This window comes from Hyperolius riggenbachi, chromosome 4 (genome assembly GCF_040937935.1).
Source record: "Hyperolius riggenbachi isolate aHypRig1 chromosome 4, aHypRig1.pri, whole genome shotgun sequence".
Lineage (NCBI taxonomy): Eukaryota > Metazoa > Chordata > Amphibia > Anura > Hyperoliidae > Hyperolius > Hyperolius riggenbachi.
Genome location: NC_090649.1, coordinates 434,422,333 through 434,441,539, shown reverse-complemented (window position 1 = coordinate 434,441,539; position 19,207 = coordinate 434,422,333). Strand labels below are relative to the sequence as shown.

General features: G+C 46.8%; 2 protein-coding genes across 2 annotated transcripts in view; one reads left to right on the top strand and one right to left on the bottom strand.

Moving 5' to 3' along the window:
• The window catches only part of HAO1 (hydroxyacid oxidase 1), a 36,956-nt gene that overhangs the window by 16,396 nt on the left and 1,353 nt on the right, over nt 1-19,207 (top strand). Inside the window, exons 5-7 of the mRNA XM_068279626.1 lie at nt 9,183-9,274; nt 9,557-9,715; nt 12,514-12,583. Coding sequence (XP_068135727.1) covers nt 9,183-9,274; nt 9,557-9,715; nt 12,514-12,583 — 321 coding nt within the window. The remainder of the gene's footprint in view (nt 1-9,182; nt 9,275-9,556; nt 9,716-12,513; nt 12,584-19,207) is intronic.
• LOC137570927 (uncharacterized) lies at nt 6,631-7,671 on the bottom strand (the record flags this gene model as incomplete). Its single annotated transcript, XM_068279625.1, has 1 exon — nt 6,631-7,671. A coding segment is annotated over one exon (1,041 nt), but the record flags the coding sequence as incomplete, so codon positions are not given.

Sequence of the window (19,207 nt, the reverse complement as noted above, 5' to 3'; positions counted from 1 at the left end):
TTATTGTAATTAGTTAGTTCTACTTACTGTTACTACTTACTCTTACTGTACTAGGAGTCTAGGACACTCAGTCACTGTGTTCATAGGCTACTAGCTCCTGCGTGCGGTCACTCACTGTCTGAGTGTACACACACCACCCACACTCCATTTCCTTCTGATCGCTGATTGATTATTGTAATTAGTTAGTTGTACTTACTGTTACTACTTACTCTTACTGTACTAGGAGTCTAGGACACTCAGTCACTGTGTTCATAGGCTACTAGCTCCTGCGTGCGGTCACTCACTGTCTGAGTGTACACACACCACCCACACTCCATTTCCTTCTGATCGCTGATTGATTATTGTAATTAGTTAGTTCTACTTACTGTTACTACTTACTCTTACTGTACTAGGAGTCTAGGACACTCAGTCACTGTGTTCATAGGCTACTAGCTCCTGCGTGCGGTCACTCACTGTCTGAGTGTACACACACCACCCACACTCCATTTCCTTCTGATCGCTGATTGATTATTGTAATTAGTTAGTTCTACTTACTGTTACTACTTACTCTTACTGTACTAGGAGTCTAGGACACTCAGTCACTGTGTTCATAGGCTACTAGCTCCTGCGTGCGGTCACTCACTGTCTGAGTGTACACACACCACCCACACTCCATTTCCTTCTGATCGCTGATTGATTATTGTAATTAGTTAGTTCTACTTACTGTTACTACTTACTCTTACTGTACTAGGAGTCTAGGACACTCAGTCACTGTGTTCATAGGCTACTAGCTCCTGCGTGCGGTCACTCACTGTCTGAGTGTACACACACCACCCACACTCCATTTCCTTCTGATCGCTGATTGATTATTGTAATTAGTTAGTTCTACTTACTGTTACTACTTACTCTTACTGTACTAGGAGTCTAGGACACTCAGTCACTGTGTTCATAGGCTACTAGCTCCTGCGTGCGTGCACTCACTGTCTGAGTGTACACACACCACCCACACTCCATTTCCTTCTGATCGCTGATTGATTATTGTAATTAGTTAGTTGTACTTACTGTTACTACTTACTCTTACTGTACTAGGAGTCTAGGACACTCAGTCACTGTGTTCATAGGCTACTAGCTCCTGCGTGCGGTCACTCACTGTCTGAGTGTACACACACCACCCACACTCCATTTCCTTCTGATCGCTGATTGATTATTGTAATTAGTTAGTTCTACTTACTGTTACTACTTACTCTTACTGTACTAGGAGTCTAGGACACTCAGTCACTGTGTTCATAGGCTACTAGCTCCTGCGTGCGTGCACTCACTGTCTGAGTGTACACACACTAAATTTACTTGTGATTACTACTGATTATTGTAACTGCTAGTTGTACTTCCTGACTGTTACTACTTACTTACTGTACTAGGGGACACTCACTCAGTCACCTCAACAACCAACCCACTCCATTAAAGTACCCCACTTTTCACCCGCCCTTTTACAAAACTTTTGTCTATACGCCCAAAACATTTAAGATGTCTGGAAGTGGCAGCCAGCGCGGTTTGGGCAAGGGGAAGGGCAGCAAGGGAATCAGGAGGAGAGGGAGCAGCATTGTGGCAAGCCGCGGCCGCGGGCGCGCCACCATGCACAGTTCCGCAGCAGCAGCAGCAGCGTCAGTGGCTAACATTCCTCCCATAGCCACTGGCCGTGGACGCCTTGGGCGCCGCCCAGCAGGAGCATCTGCAACTCACGCTGCAGAGACACAGCAGCAGCAGCGTGTAGCACCTGCTCCGATTTTCCTCCAGCCGGGTCGGAAACGTCCCATTGAGGAAAAGGATGCAGACACTGTGGTGCAACTCATGACGGAGGATGAGCAGCCCGCCATCAGCTCTGCATCCGAGGCCTCCACCCTCACCACCACCACCACCACCACCCCTGTTCGCAGCAGCCGCCCAGCAGGGTCTGGGGAGGAGGCCAGTTCACCGTCAGTCGCCGACCTCTCATTCAGCACTCTTTTGACCCCAGGCATGATGAGTCAATTGTCTGCTGTTGTTGGCGATTTTGAGGAGGAGATGCTGATGGGCACTTTGGGGGATGAGGGATTGGACAGCAAGACTGTGGCGACAGTCAAGCAGCCCATCCATGCATCAGGAGAGGAGTTTGGGGGGTCATCATCCCAGCAGGACATGTTTGAGGAGGGGGAGGATGATGTTGATGACCCGGTGACAGACAGAGACTGGGTGCCACCACCTCCAGGGGATGTCGTCCTCAGCAGCTCGGAGGAGGAGGAGGATGCGCTTGTGGGCCTTGCAAGGAGGCGCATCATTGCAAGCATTGGCAGCGACCCACAGCCTGCTGGTGTCTCAGGCTCAGCAGCAGCAGCAGCAGCATCAGCCAGTACCACCACCAGCCGCACCCAAGCCCCCCCCCCAACCACCACAGGGAGACAGGCAGCAGCGCTTCCATGCCGTAGGGGGATGTTTCTGTCACCAATCTGGCGCTTTTTCACCATGCCCACTGTGTACAGCAAGTACGCCACTTGCAACCACTGTCAGCGGAAGTTGAGCAGAGGTGCAGACCCCTTAAAGTTCAGCACCAGCTCGCTGATCAACCACCTTGCGGCTAAACATTTCCACCAGCATGAGGAGTTCCAGAGGCTGAAGGCATCTGGTGCTGGCAGTGGCACCACACCCATCACTGCACAGCCTTCAGCAGCAGCAACAGCAGCCACCCGCCCTCCTGCTCCTCCAGCAGCACCAGCAGGAGTGCGGAAACGCACTGCTCCTCCCCCCTCTGCAACTCCTGCCGCCGACACTGAGGCCTGTTCTGGCAGCCAGTCCTCAGTGGCCTCCTCCGCTGTGTCTGGTGATTCCCGTGTCAGCAAAAGGCCACGCCAGAGCCTTTTGAGCGAGTCCTTCCAGGGGGTGGTTAGGGCTCTGCCTCCCAGCAGCCGTCGCGTGCGGCAGCTGAACGGCTTGCTGGCACGGGCCATGTGCTCCCAACTCCTGCCGTACACGCTCGTGCAGGAGGGGAGCGACATGCGGGCGCTGCTTGCTTGTGCAGCCCCAGACTGGCAGCTCCCCAGCAGACACTTTTTCTCCCGCAAGGCCATTCCAGCACTGCACCGCTTTGTGATGGCCAATGTGGAGCGAGGGCTGGAGCACGCGGTTGGTGAAAGGGTCCACGTCACCATGGACTCCTGGAGCAGCCGCTTCGGGACAGGCCGCTACCTGTCCTTCACTGTCCACTGGGTCAGCTTGGTGGAAGGGGGTGAGGATGGGAGAGCAGCAGCGGGCACAGCAGCAGCAGCAGCAGCAACACAGTGGGTGGTGCCACCCCGCAGGGTCAGGGGAACTGCAGCGGGTTCCTCCGATCCTCTGCCATCCTCCGCCACACCTGGCCAAACCCCCCGCCTCAGCAGCAGCGTGAAGGCCCGCCACTGCCAAGCGCTGCTGCACTTGGTCAGCCTTGGCAAGACCAAGCTGACGGCAGCCCACGTGTTGGCCAAACTCCAGGAGCAGGAGAGGATTTGGCTGACCCCCAGAGGCCTCAGAGTCGGAGAGGTGGTGTCCGACAATGGGGCCAATCTGGTTGCTGCCATAGACAGGGGAAACCTGACCCACATCCCCTGTCTTGCCCACGTGCTGAACCTGGTGGTGCAGAAGTTCCTGCGCACCTACCAGGGGATGGGCGAACTGCTGGAAACGGCAAGGAATGTTGTGCGTCACTTCCGGCGCTCGGCTGCAGCCTGTGCGAGCCTGGAAGACGTGCAAAAGGAGCTGGATCTGCCACGCCATCGGCTGATCATTGACGTTCCGACTCGCTGGAACTCCACCCTGGCGATGTTGGAGCGTATGGTTGAACAGAGGCACGCTGTCAACCAGTACCTTGCCCTGGCCACTGTTTCCGCAGCTCGGAGAAGGGACAAGACCAGCAACATCCCGTCCATCGTCCCCGATGATGACTGGAGGCACATGCAGCAGGTGTGCTTTGTGCTGGCTCCCTTCCTGCAGGCCACAAACATGGTGAGCAGGGACCATGCTATGGTCTGCGAGTGGGTGCCCCTGGTTTCTCTGCTGAACAGGGCCCTCGATGGTTTGCTGGAACAGGGAGCGGCAGCCTTGGACCAGCAGGAGCGGCAACCAGCTGCGCAGTCCACCTCTGAGGGGGAGGAGGAGGAGGACTTGGTGGAGGTCCCTGACCTGGCTGCTGATGAGGGGGATCAGCACAGCGCAGCTGAGTTGGTGCGGGGGTGGAGAGAGGATGAGGCGGCAGAGGAGGAGGATGAGGACAGCACTGACGTCGATGTGCCAGCAGACGTGGCCCGCCTCTTCCCAATGGCAGCGCACATGCTGGCGTGCCTGCGCAGGGACCCCAGGGTGATCCAGATGAAGCAGAGGGAGGACATCTGGATCAGCATGATGTTGGACCCACGCCTCAAGGGGAAGTTGAGCCAGTTCCTGCCGCCTGCAGGAGGAGACCCAGCGCAACAAATAAGGAGCTTGCAGCAGGCCCTTGTTGAGCGCTTGGAGGAAGCCTTCCCCCAGCCTTCCACCCCCACTGTCCAGCAGCCAGCACAGAGGCAGCAGCAGGTGCCTGCATCCAGCAGCAGCAAGCGCCCCACAGACCTGCTGTCTCTCAGCCACGAGCTCTACAGGACTGTAGAGGCTCCGGCAGCAGTGACTAGAGAGGAGATGCATGCAGCAGCATCCTCCTCCGGTCACAGCCAGCGCCTGACCCGCATGGTGGCTGACTACATGGGGTCGTACAGCGGGCTTGACAGCGATGCCCCTGTTGATCCCATGGAGTATTGGGTCAAGCGCATGGAGATCTGGAGCGAGCTAGCGCAGTACGCCCTGGAAGTGCTGTCCTGCCCCCCTTCCAGCGTGCTGTCCGAGCGCTGCTTCAGTGCAGCTGGTGGCGTGGTCACCGAGAAACGCTCACGTCTGTCTCACAAGTCTGTGGACAGACTGACGTTTCTCAAGATGAACCAGGCGTGGGTGGAAGGCGAGTTCCTGGCCCCTGTTGTCGGCGAGAGGGGGACATGAACTGGCTGCCGGAACCATCGTTAATGTGCCTTACCACCCTTTACCACCTCCTGGCTCCTGCTCACTAAGCCAGCCTGGTTCACTTTGACTATTACGTCGCCTGCAGCCACACATTTTACACCTACAGTGGGCTGCTGTGTACTGCCCTTCTGCTGTCTGTCTGTGTTTCCCACTGCCAGGGTACACAGAATGACCTTCTTCTGCTGCCACTCTGCCACCAGCTATTACGTCAAACAATAGCTATATTGGTTGCAAAACCGAAACCAAACAAACCATTAAAAAAAAAAAAGGTTTAATTTTTCTGAGGTGCCCGGGTTGAAAACTGTGTTGTTCCAGTTGTGTATTGGACACAATGTGGGCTGCACGACCGCTGTCTGGGACCTCCTGTTGTGTTTATTTACGGCCCTGGTATCACCGCTAGGTACCAGGGCTATTATGTCACGCTGCCTACCTGCTGCCACACTCACACTGCTCCTCCATACCTCCTCCTGCTGCTGCTGCTGCTGTCTGTCTGTGTTTCCCACTGCCAGGGTACACAGATGATTTACCTTCTGCTGCCACTCTGCCACCAGCTATTACGTCAAACAATAGCTGCTCGCCTACTCCTCCATTCCTCCTCCTGCTGCTGCTGTCTGTCTGTGTTTCCCACTGCCAGGGTACACAGAATTACCTTCTTCTGCTGCCACTCTGCCACCAGCTATTACGTCCAAAAATAGCTAAATTGGTTGTAAAACCAAAAACCAAAAAACCATTAAAAAAAAAAAAGGTTTAATTTTTCTGAGGTGCCCGGGTTGAAAACTGTGTTGTCCCAGTTGTGTATTGGACACAATGTGGGCTGCACGACCGCTGTCTGGGACCTCCTGTTGTGTTTATTTACGGCCCTGGTATCACCGCTAGGTACCAGGGCTATTATGTCACGCTGCCTACCTGCTGCCACACTCACACTACTCCTCCATTCCTCCTGCTGCTGCTGTCTGTCTGTGTTTCCCACTGCCAGGGTACACAGAATTACCTTCTGCTGCCACACTGCCACCAGCTATTACGTCAAACAATAGCTGCTCACATAATTACTCTCCTCCATTCCTCCTCCTGCTGCTGCTGCTGTCTGTCTGTGTTTCCCACCGCCAGGGTACACAGATTTACCTTCTGCTGCCACTCTGCCACCAGCTATTACGTCAAAAAATAGCTATATATCTGTGTAATTGGTTGTAAAACCAAAACTACAAAACCATTACAAAAAAAGGTTTAATTTTTCTGAGGTGCCCGGGTTGAAAACTGTGTTGTCCCAGTTGTGTATTGGACACAATGTGGGCTGCACGACCGCTGTCTGGGACCTCCTGTTGTGTTTATTTACAGCCATGGTATCACCGCTAGGTACCAGGGCTATTATGTCACGCTGCCTGCCTCATTGACTGCATGCTGCCACACACTCATCCTCCTCCTCCTGCTGCTAAATTTACCTCCTGCTGTCTGTGTGTTTCCACTGCCAGGGAGCACATACAATGGCGCTTCCAACATGCGTGCGCCACCAGCTATTTGTTGTTACGCTCAAAAATAGCTGCATTTCTTTAAAAAAAAAAAAATGAAAAGAGAAATAAGTGACGAAGAAGACGATATAGAAGAAGATGAAGAAGAAGAAGAAGATGAAGAAGATGAAGAAGAAGATGAAGAAGATGAAGAAGAAGATGAAGAAGATGAAGAAGAAGATGAAGAAGAAGATGAAGAAGATGAAGAAGAAGATGAAGAAGAAGAAGAAGAAGAAGAAGAAGAAGAAGAAGAAGAAGAAGAAGAAGAAGATGAAGAAGATGAAGATGAAGAAGATGAAGAAGAAGATGAAGAAGATGAAGAAGAAGATGAAGAAGATGAAGAAGATGAAGATGAAGATGAAGAAGATGAAGAAGAAGATGAAGAAGAAGATGAAGAAGAAGATGAAGAAGAAGAAGAAGAAGAAGAAGAAGAAGATGAAGAAGAAGATGAAGAAGATGAAGATGAAGATGAAGATGAAGAAGATGAAGATGAAGAAGATGAAGAAGAAGATGAAGAAGATGAAGAAGAAGAAGAAGAAGAAGAAGAAGAAGAAGAAGAAGAAGAAGAAGATGAAGAAGATGAAGATGAAGAAGATGAAGAAGAAGATGAAGAAGATGAATATGAAGAAGATGAAGAAGATGAAGAAGAAGATGAAGAAGATGAAGATGAAGAAGATGAAGAAGATGAAGATGAAGAAGATGAAGAAGAAGATGAAGAAGATGAAGAAGAAGATGAAGAAGAAGAAGAAGAAGAAGAAGATGAAGAAGATGAAGATGAAGAAGATGAAGAAGAAGATGAAGAAGATGAAGATGAAGAAGATGAAGAAGATGAAGAAGAAGATGAAGAAGATGAAGATGAAGAAGATGAAGAAGAAGATGAAGAAGATGAAGAAGAAGATGAAGAAGAAGAAGAAGAAGAAGATGAAGAAGATGAAGATGAAGAAGATGAAGAAGAAGATGAAGAAGATGAAGATGAAGAAGATGAAGAAGATGAAGAAGAAGATGAAGAAGATGAAGATGAAGAAGATGAAGAAGATGAAGATGAAGAAGATGAAGATGAAGAAGATGAAGAAGAAGAAGAAGAAGATGAAGAAGAAGAAGAAGATATAGAAGAAGAAGAAGAAGATATAGAAGATAAAGAAGAAGAAGAAGAAGAAGTATATACAGTACTGAACAAAATTCTGGACACAACTTCTCTTTTCACCTTTTTTTTTTTTTAAAGGAACATCCCCACATAATCACTTGCTGTTGTCACTTGGAAAAAAATATGTTTCTTGCATCATTAACCCTCAAAACAAGTGTTGGGAAGCTATTTAAGGCCAATTCGAATAGTCAGCTCGAATAGTTAGCTCGAATACCGACTCAAATAGTGAGCTCGAAGTCCGAGGTCGAATCGAATAGTAAAAATTATTCGACTCGAATATTCGACTGACCTCGAATAATTTACTATTCGAATTCGACCAAACTCGAATTTTAAAAAGGGGTATTTGAGCATCACTAATGATGACGCACAGGCTGATTGTGGATCAAACAACATAAACAAATTACATGGCGAATATTAAGCATTTCTTGATCTCTCTTCTATTACCTCCCTTTGCGATGTATTCATTTATTTTTTCCCCTTTTTACTAAAGTTCCCCTTTACATCTTCCATTCTTAAACCACAGTGATCTTGAAATAACGAAATATTTGAGTAAAAAATGTCCAAACAACTGAATAGAATTGTGTTCAGCATCCTCATCTTGGTGCTTTCCATGCTGATAATTTGGGTACATAATAAGGTCAGGGTAGTTAGTTTTAGTGGACAGGGACATGGTGCCATCCAGGGTGCTAAATTCCTACACTAAGGCCTTGTTCACATTATCACACGCAGATGGCCGTGCCATCGGAACGCAATGTGTACGATTGCACGCCATCTGCCTTTGTATGCGTTGCATGGCTGATCCCATTCACTGTAGTGAATGGGTCAGCCGAGTGTTTTGCTAAAAAATGCGTGCAGCATGCAGTCGCGCACCACACTGGTACAGAACGCATGCAGCGTAAACATCAGTCAGTGCAGTCTATGCACTTCTGATGTTCGTGCGTGTCTGCCTCCTGCATGCATTGCACGCACGCACAAATACAAACGGCAACGCATGTAATGGGAACAAGACCTAAAATGCTCACCACTTTAGAAACCTAGTACAACATCTTCTTCACCTGCTTCTCACTATTGTTATTTTGATTTATTCATTGTTGGTGTGATTAGAAGAGGGACTAAACTCAGAACTTCCTCTCTGGTCTAAAAGATTAGCCACAGCTTAATAACTTGATAACTTGTATGGAAAAAAAGTCTTTATTACAATTTATGAAAATCGTAAAAAAGACCATAAAGTTTAGATTGGATTCACTTCTGCAGGGGGGACTGAAAGAGTTAAGCCTCAGTGTTTACTGTAGAAATCCCCTGCAGTCTACTTACAGTTGCTGATAAGAGCTATTTAGTCACATTGATTGGGTTAAACAAACACAGAACACAGAGAAGTTCCTTTCTTCAGCAATTATAGGTGGAATAAAGACTTTTTATTGTATGCTATGCAAGAGTTGGCGTTCACTTTAATCCACTGCCATAAGGCACTGTAACTGAGTGTTTCTTTATTCCAGCTGAAGATGCTAAAGAAGCTGTCAGACATGGAGTGAGCGGCATCCTGGTGTCCAATCACGGCGCACGCCAGTTAGATGGTGTTCCTGCAACGGTGAGTGTTGTTGGCGTTTATGTCTGGAGAAAAAAATATGAAAACTGTGAGATCTCTTTATTTCATGTTTCTGTCTCCCGTAATATGACCAGATAAACATAAGTACGTAGTGCTAGTCCTAGTGCATTTTAGAACAAGGCTGAGTTTCTTTTTTTCTCACTGTAAGGGTTGAACATCCAGGTGTGCACAGCAGTTGGATACCTGATGGATACATTTGTGTTTGGTGTTCAGAGACTTGTGCTCTTTTGTATAAATAAAACATGTTTCCCCTCCTTACCATAGCTTGATGTGCTGGAAGAAGTTGTGACAGCGGTGGAAGGGAAAGTGGAAGTGTATCTAGATGGCGGGGTGAGGAAAGGAACGGATGTGCTGAAGGCCTTAGCTCTGGGTGCCAGAGCAGTTTTCATTGGACGTCCTGCAATATGGGGCTTGGCCTATCAGGTAAATATGACTTCTGCCATACAATAGCCAAGAGGTTATTGTAGTTTATTTATTTAACTATTTATATAGCGCTCACATATTACGCAGTGCTGTACAGAGTATATTGTCCTGTCACTAACTGTCCCTCAGAAGGGCTCACAATCTTGTCCCATTAGCAGGGGCCCTAACCGTCCCGTATTCGTCGTGACGGTCACGGGTTGGGGGAGGGGTCCCGCTGTCCCGGGATACCCCCCCTTGTGTCCCGGCAGGCAGTGGAGGTGAAAAAAGGATCGAGGCGCCAGCTGGCGGCTGTGGTGTGTGGGATGCGGGTCTGGGATAAGATTGTCCCTCCCTCCCTCCGAATGTGCCCCCCAGGGTCCCCCTGTATGGAGAGATAAGAGTGCAGCGGAGCGGGCAGTCTTACCATTCCTCCTCGCTTACCGGGCATCTCTTGCTTCCATCTACTTCCTGTGACGTCACAGGAAGCAGGAGGCGGAGAAGAGCCAGAGATGCCCAGTACGCGAGGAGGAATGGTAAGACTGCCCGCTCCGCTCTTATCTCTCTATACAGGGGGACACTGGGGGGCACATTCGGAGGGAGGGAGGGACAATCTTATCCCAGACCAGCATCCCACACACCAAAGCCGCCGGCTGGCGCCTCGATCCTTTTTTTCACCTCCACACCCATGGACACCCTTACCCTTCTCCCCACCATTTTTTAATAAATAATTGCAGATTTTAATATTAATATATATATATATATATATATATATATATATATATATATATATATATACACACACATTATGATTGACTAGGGGTGTGTCAGGGGGTGTGGTTGGGTGTGTGTCAGGGGTGTGGCTTAAGTGTCCCGGTTTCTCATCTCAAAAAGTTGGGAGGTATGCATTGTTTCTATTAAAGTATTGTATTGTGTATTTGAAAAACACATTACCAGTTACCTATGCCTGCTTGCATAGTTTACAAGGCTCTCCATCCAAGTTGTAATCGCCATACATTTCCTCACTAATTTCCAAATACCACCCCACCCACAACCTTTGTTCATCTCAGGAATCCCTCATTGTCTCACCTCCTCTCACTCTCACACTTCTCATGAGTGTCCACCATGCTCCAAGCTTGGAAACCTTCAAATTCACCCTTGAAAATTGCCTCTTCAGATAACCATTCAACCTGCCATTGCATGTCCAGCGGCCCCTCTGTGTCATGCGCAGCTTCCCAGGGCAGTAGCTCTCTTTTTCAATGCCTTGCTCTCTATTTGCATCCTACCTATACTTTTTTCAGCCTTCTTCATATGAAGCAACGCCCACAGCAGTAGCCCTGCAAGGCCAAGGCCTTTGTAGCCTTTCCAGAAATCCAGCCATGTTCACATCTGCATCAAATTTTTGCCTCATCTGTTAGTCTCCTAATTTCTTCACCTAGTAAGGAAATCCTCTAGACTCAGACAAGATAAGATGCAGAACATTTATATTTTGCGCTTTTTTCCTGGCGAGCTAATAACGCCATAGCTGCAGCCACTTAGGCACGTTCCACAGGCAACCCGGTCATTAGGGAGCCTTCCCCAAAGACTGTTTATGTACTGGCTTGAGCCAGGATTCAAACCCTAGTCAAAGGCTCAAATCCCGCATCAGAGGCAACAGTCTTACCAGTACGCTATCCAGCGGACTACATTGTAAGCTCTCTATAGTATTTCTCATTTCTGATGAACTTATGCTACCCAGGGCTGGATTAACCATAAGCCACTACAGGCATATGCCTACAGGCACCTGAAGAGGGAAAAGCAGCTCAACCATCTCCCTAACTGCTTTCCTCCCTCCCTATGCAGAGTTCTGAGAAGAATGTAAATGAGAGGTTACTTAACCCGGTCTCTGCATTCCACTGTTCAGGTCTCCCTTCAGTCGGGGGCTCCTCTAGCTACTTAAAGTGAACCAGAGACGAAGCACCCTCATGTATTTTACCATATACCATATACTGTATATCAGTGGGAATATTAGAGAAAACACCTACCCTGCTCTCTGTTTCATCCTTCACTGCTCAGCCTGTTTGTTATCAGCCCTGTTTGTTATAGCTGAGTCTGTATTCTCTGATGTATTTTTAATCAAAAGCCTGCTCCCTTCTGGCTCTGCTATAATGACTCAGCTATAATGATTCCTGAGCAAAGCCAGACTGGATGCTCAGTCAGGGATTTTATCAGGGCTGATAACAAGCAGGCTGAGCAGTGAAGAATGAAACAGAGAGCAGGCTAGGTGTTTTCTCTAATGTTCCCACTGATATATATGATAAAATACATAAGGGTGCTTCGTCTCTGGTTCACTTTAATCCCAAGGATAGCTCTGGTGACCTAATACTAAGGGGCACCTGTATCTACCTATGATGGGCAATGGAACTAAAAAAGAAGTGACAGCTGGGCCAGCCAGCACACTTGCGGTGCAGTTTGGCGGGTGTTTATAGTTCATGGAGTCTAGGGTGCCTATAGGCACCTGTGATGTAAATCCAGGCTGATCCTACCACATCAACATGGATCTGAACTACTGGATGTTTTTATGCCACATCCAACTGCTAAATATTTGATTGTACTGTGTAAAATTTATTGCTATTGCTTTGTTTAGTACATGTATATTTCACATCTACTATTTACTAAAAGCAGGTACATGTAAAAAATCTTGCTAAAAACCTTATTTCAGCTTACACCTTCGTCTCACATCAGAATGTCTCACACTGACTTTGCTAATCCAGCTAATCCAGTAGTTTGACAGAGTGGTTGTAGAGCAAGTAGTCATTATTGTCATTGTTGTTTTCCTTAAGGGAGAAGATGGTGTGAAAGAAGTCCTTGACATTCTAAGGGAAGAGTTCAGGCTTGCGATGGCTCTCACAGGTTGGTGCAGCTGTTGGCCAGAAATGTTGGCGTAGTAAGGGCCGTTGGCATTCTGATACTCTGTCACCCTCACCCTCTCATCCATATTGCATTCCCATGGTCAGTTTCCGCCCATATAGTGAGGTGAATTGGTTTGGGAGAGTACATCAGGTTTCCAGGCTGGGTTCTGGCGGGGCTCTGGTTTCTTCTGCTGTGGTTTCCTTACACATGTGTCAGTTTTGCGAATCTGACCTACCAACATTCCGCCAGATCTCACACTTTGCCAGCAGAGGCTGTTGAACGTTCCCACGTATTTTGTGGGATGTAGAAGCAGCACTATGTGCCAGGGAGGGAAGCCAGCCATGATTAAGAAAACCAAATTTCGGCAGCACTAGCAGTGAAACATGATAAAGAGGAAAGCTAATGATTAAAAGAAAGCAAATAGAACCCATCCTTTAAAGCAAACCTGAAGTGAAAAAAGAACTTATGATATAATGAATTGTATGTGTTGTACAGATAAGGAATCGAAAATTAGTAGCAAAGAAAAGAGCCTCATATTTTATTTTCAGTGATATAATTTTTGTTGTTTGTTTTTCATAACATTGCATCATTCTGTCATATTTGCAGTTTGCAAACCACACTCTGTACTTTAAGCTATAAAACAGGGCAGAGCTAATGACCCTATGAACTTTCCTGCAGTAAGGGTCGGTCCACACTAGACACGGTTGCAGAATGCAATCCGCGGTCCGGGCTCCTGTTTTCAGAAACCGGAACGCAAACGGATCCCTGCTGCCCTTTTGCAGTATACGTTTTTGATCCGTTTGCGGTTTTTTTAAAAGGATGACTGAGGGGGTAGCAGGCACAGCGGCGGAAAAGGGGGTCGCCCCCCTCCCTCACATGGGTCCCCCCGTCCCCGCTCCCCCTCCATAGAGATGAGTGTAATGACGTAATTACGATTTCGCGAAATTTCGCGTAATTAGTGTAATTACGATTATGGCCGTAAGTACATAATCGTAATGAAGAAGGATTTTGCGAAATTTCGCGTAAGCGTAATTTTTCGCGTAATTTTCGCATTACTGTGGGTATTACGAAATTAATGCGTATGGCCATGTTCTCAAGCGGAAAAGTTGACGCATGGATCAATGTTAGGTAGCCGCCGACTTTAAGGGTTAATAGCAAAGCCCCCTTAAATGCTAAGAGCCTCAAATTTGGAGAATATATTAAGGAGATCAGGAGGAATAAGAGGAAATTTTTTTTTTCAAAAAGACCTTATAGTTTTTGAGAAAATCGATGTTAAAGTTTCAAAGTAAAAATGTATACAGTTAAAAACCCGCCGACTTTAATGGTTAATAGCAAAGCCTGCTTAAAGTTTAGGAACACCAAATTCCTAGGGTATATTAAGGGGATCAGTGGGAATAAGAGGAACATTTTTTTTTTCAAAAAGACCTTATAGTTTTTGAGAAAATCGATTTTTAAGTTTCAAGGGCAAAAATGTCTTTTAAATGCGGAAAATGTCAGTTTTTTTGCACAGGTAACAATAATGTATTATTTTCATAGATTCCCCCAAGTGGGAAGAGTTTTACTTACTTCATTCTGAGTGTGGGAAATATAAAAAAAAGACGACGTGGGGTCCCCCCTCCCAGACCTCTTTAACCCCTTGTCCCCCATGCAGGCTGGGATAGCCAGAATGCGGAGCACCGGCTGCGTGGGGCTCCGCACCCTGACTATACCAGCCCGCATGGTCCATGGATTGGGGGGTCTCGGAAGGGGAGGGGCAGCCAAGCTTTTCCCTCCCCCTCCGAGCCCTTGTCCAATCCAAGGACAAGGGGCTCTTCTCCACCTCCGATGGGCGGTGGAGGTGGAGGCCGCGATTTCCTGGGGGGGGGGGGGGTTCATGGTGGAATCTGGGAGTCCCCTTTAAAAAGGGGTTCCCCCAGATGCCCACCCCCCCTCCCAGGAGAAATGAGTATAGAGGTACTTGTACCCCTTACCCATTTCCTTTAAGAGTTAAAAGTAAATAAACACACAAACACTTAGAAAAAGTATTTTAATTGAACAAAAAACATAACCACGAAAAAAGTCCTTTAATATTCTTAATTAACCATTAATACTTACCTGTCCCTTTAAATAAATGATCCCTTTGCAATATCCTCGGAAATGTTCTATCAGTTACAATGTAACAAAGTTCTTACAATGTAACAACTTTGTTACATTGTAACTACGCCGCACCCGACGTTACTCGCCGCTCAGCCGCCGCATACACTTACGCGTCCGTGCAGGACGCTAAGTCCTCGCTGGCCCCCGCTGTCCACCCCGCCCACATCTGTCACCCACATGTCACCCACATGTGGGTGACATGTGGGTGACATGTGGGAGAGGCGGGGAGGGCAGCGGGAGCCGGCGGGACTTAGCGTCCTGCACGGACCCGACAGAGCTCTGAGCTATATAGCTCAGAGCTCTCTAAGCATCTTTGTATTTGGGCTCCAAGGAGCCCCATTGGTCCTTAGCAGACCAATGGGGTTCCTTCAAATCAGAAGGAACCCCATTGGTCTGCTAAGGACCAATGGGGCTCCTTGGAGCCCAAATACAAAGATGCTTAGAGAGCTCTGAGCTATATAGCTCAGAGCTCTGTCGGGTCCGTGCAGCACGGACGCGTATGCGGCGGCTGAGCGGCGAGTGGCGTCGGGTGCGGCGTAGTTACAATGTAACAAAGTTGTTACATTGTAATAACTTTGTTACATTGTAACTGATAGAACATTTCCGAGGATATTGCGAGGGATCATTTATTTAAAGGGACAGGTAAGTATTAATGGTTAATTAAGAATATTAAAGGACTTTTTTCATGGTTATGTTTTTTGTTCAATTAAAATACTTTTTCTAAGTGTTTGTGTGTTTATTTACTTTTAACTCTTAAAGGAAATGGGTAAGGGGTACAAGTACCTCTATACTCATTTCTCCTGGGAGGGGGGTGGGCATCTGGGGGACCCCTTTTTAAAGGGGACTCCCAGATTCCACCATGAACCCCCCCCAGGAAATCGCGGCCTCCACCTCCACCGCCCACCGGAGGTGGAGAAGAGCCCCTTGTCCTTGGGTTGGACAAGGGCTCGGAGGGGGAGGGGAAAGCTTGGCTGCCCCTCCCCTTCCGAGACCCCCCAATCCATGGACCATGCGGGCTGGTATAGTCAGGGTGCGGAGCCCCACGCGGCCGGTGCTCCGCATTCTGGCTATCCCAGCCTGCATGGGGGACAAGGGGTTAAAGGGGTCTGGGAGGGGGGACCCCACGTCGTTTTTTTTTTATATTTCCCACACTCAGAACGAAGTAAGTAAAACTCTTCCCACTTGGGGGAATCTATGAAAATAATACACTATTGTTATCTGTGCAAAAAAAACTGACATTTTCCGCATTTAAAAGACATTTTTGCCCTTGAAACTTAAAAATCGATTTTCTCAAAAACTATAAGGTCTTTTTGAAAAAAATTTTTTTCCTCTTATTCCCACTGATCCCCTTAATATACCCTAGGAATTTGGTGTTCCTAAACTTTAAGCAGGCTTTGCTATTAACCGTTAAAGTCGGCAGGTTTTTAAATGTATACATTTTTACTTTGAAACTTTAACATCGATTTTCTCAAAAACTATAAGGTCTTTTTAAAAAAAAAATTTTCCTCTTATTCCTCCTGATCTCCTTAATATATTCACCAAATCTGAGGCTCTTAGCATTTAAGGGGGCTTTGCTATTAACCCTTAAAGTCGGCGGCTTTTTTATATTATACGGAGCGTTACGGTTTAACGCGAAATTACGGTAGCGTTTAATGCGAAATTACGGCATGAACGAAACGCGAAATTACGCGTTGAAAATTACGCTTACGGTATTTTCAATTACGATTTTAATGGCAATTACGCTACCGTAATTTCGCATCGTAATCGCAAATTTCACATGCGTAATTATAGTAATGCGAAATTACGAAAATTTCGGCTCAACTCTACCCCTCCAGCTATGTGCGGCAAAAGTATAAGCGAGCGAGCGGTGAAGCACGTTACTTCCTCTGCTCGCCGTGACTTCCTGCAATGCCGCCCTCTAGTGAGAGTCACGCGGCGAGCAGAGGAAGAAAGGTAATGACTTGCCCTTTTGCCTCACATAGCTGGAGGGGGAGCGGGGATGGGGGGATCCAGGGGGGGGGGGGGGTGACTTCAGTTTCTTCATGATCAGGTTTTTAATAAAGCACTTAAAGAGGAATGTGACATATAGTAGGATGCAGTAAATTATTTAGGATAACCACTTTTACTGTAAGTTTCTTTGGTTTTAGCATTAAAAACATTTCCTATATCTATATATTGCTGGGACTGGGAAAGAAACTTCTCCCCCCACGGGGCACCCTGCGGTTTCTGGGCCCCGCTGGGGCTGCATCTCTTTCAGGGTCTATTGTTACGCCCCTGGCGACAGATTTATTTAATGTAATGTAAATAGCTGCCCAAAGCATTTTTCTTAGAATGCATCTCTAATTAGTTTCTCATACCTTTGTACGGTGAATAGAATATTCATTTCAGGTGTAATAGTTTAAAATAACTCATATAATTCAATCCGTTAATTAAAAGTGAACTCATGACAGGAGAGTCAGGCATCTCTGACACTTCCCATAGAACAACTTCACCCCAATCCAAATTATCCAATGATGACTGACTGGTTCTTCAATCCGCCCAGCAAACTCCTCTATGCACATTGTTACACAGCTAATCCTCACTTTAAATGCTAAATCTTTGATGTTGTTTGTTAATCCCTTCAAACAAAAGCCTGTTAATGAATGTTTATAGCAGCTACTCATTAATCTACTATTTTTTACAAAGTTAATTATCTAACGCTAATATTTGAAGGATTTAAAGTGGACCTGAACTCTTGCACAGGACTGAACGAAAACATAGAGAAATGCACACTGTATGTATTTAGAGAGTTTAGCCTGTCTAATCCCCCCTCATCTGTGACTAATCACTAGAGTAATTTGATCTCTCAGCTGTGTCAGCTGGATGCCAGGGCAGAGCAGCTAATTGGTAAACACAGGATGTTAACAATATGTCTGCTTCCATGAAAGCAGGAAGTAGACACACTGCAGATTTATTGCAGGATTTGTATCAGCTGTAACAAAGAAATGTTTTTCTTTCAAGATTATTATGCTGTTGCTTATCTTTTAGAGCAGAGAGGAAGTTCTGAGTTCAGGTCTGCTTTAATACAGTAGAAACATTATTGTAGAGAAAAATTGCTTTTTTTTTCTATTGTAGATGATTTGGAAGCTGAATAATGTCCACCAGTTTTTCTAAATTCAAACAATAATTCTAGCCCTTAAAGCACAACTAAAGTGATTCAAAAGTAAAAAGTTAGAGACTTACTTCAGCAGCTCAAAGCCTCTGGATGGTCTACAGACTTCCATGAGCCGTGTAGAGCCCACCATTCCTGTGCAGAGACCCTCTCCTTGTGGTCACTCCTTGCTGTGGTTGCCGGACTGGGCATGCACGAGTAAGGCCCAGACATGCCCAGTAGAACAAAACTGCGTGTACCTGGCTTTTTCCTTCCCTACAGGAGTTCTTCATTCTGGGCATGTGCAGACATTACTTGGGCACTCACAATCCATATACACTTGTCCACAGCTGCTTATGTCCAGAATAAACCTGTTTGACTCAAGCTGAGTTGAATGGGTATAAAGCATACATGTCAAACTCTGGCCCGTGGGCCAAATCTGGCCCTCAGAGCCGTTCAATTTGGCCCTAAGTGGTTTCCCTACTTTGCATTATGTTTGGCCCACTTTAGGCCACCAGGGAAGCTATATTGGAGGTGGAGCCCTACAACATCAGGGAAGACATATGGGGGAGGGAGGGGCAAGGCTCTAGACACCAGGGAACTGTATAGGGGAGGATGGGGGCCTCTAGACACCAGGGAACTGTATAGGGAAGGGAGGACCACTGGACACCAGGGAACTGTGAAGGGGTTGGGGGGGCCATTAGACACCTGGGAACTTCATAAGAGAGGAAGGTGGCCAGTAGACATTGAAGTTGGCCTGCAACTAAGTCCCAGTGTACAATTTCAGCCCATTTTATATTTGAGTTTGACACCCAGCACTGGAACAGTGAGCTATTTGAGCATCCGGGTAGCCTCCAGACCAGTGCGTCTCACAATTCATATGACACATACTCGTTTTTGAAAGGTGGTGTTTGCCCAGTATCTCCTATTCAGAATAATATCACCTTAAGTACCCCTTGACACATATATATTCAAGAGGAATGCTACATACTTGTGTACAAATGCTTTTTAAACATCCCTTTGTGGTGTTAATTAACCAAAATGATTTATTGTTTCTTTAATTCAAAAACTCACTGTAATAGATTAACTGTAAGAAGTGTAAGTACCCCCAGGGGTAAATGTACCACATGTTAAGAAACTTGGCTCTAGAGGCTCTAGTCTAAAGACTATCCAGAGGCTTCTTCCCACTACTGAGGTAAGTATGTCATTTTGTTGCACTTCAGGCAGGGGCACTGCAAAGGTTTTTGTGGTCCCAAGCAGCACATAATTGCTGGCCCTCTACCCACAGAGGTTTCATCTCCAGTAATAAAAGCAAGCCACAGTTATCCTCCTAAAAATACATAGCCCTCCAGTATAGG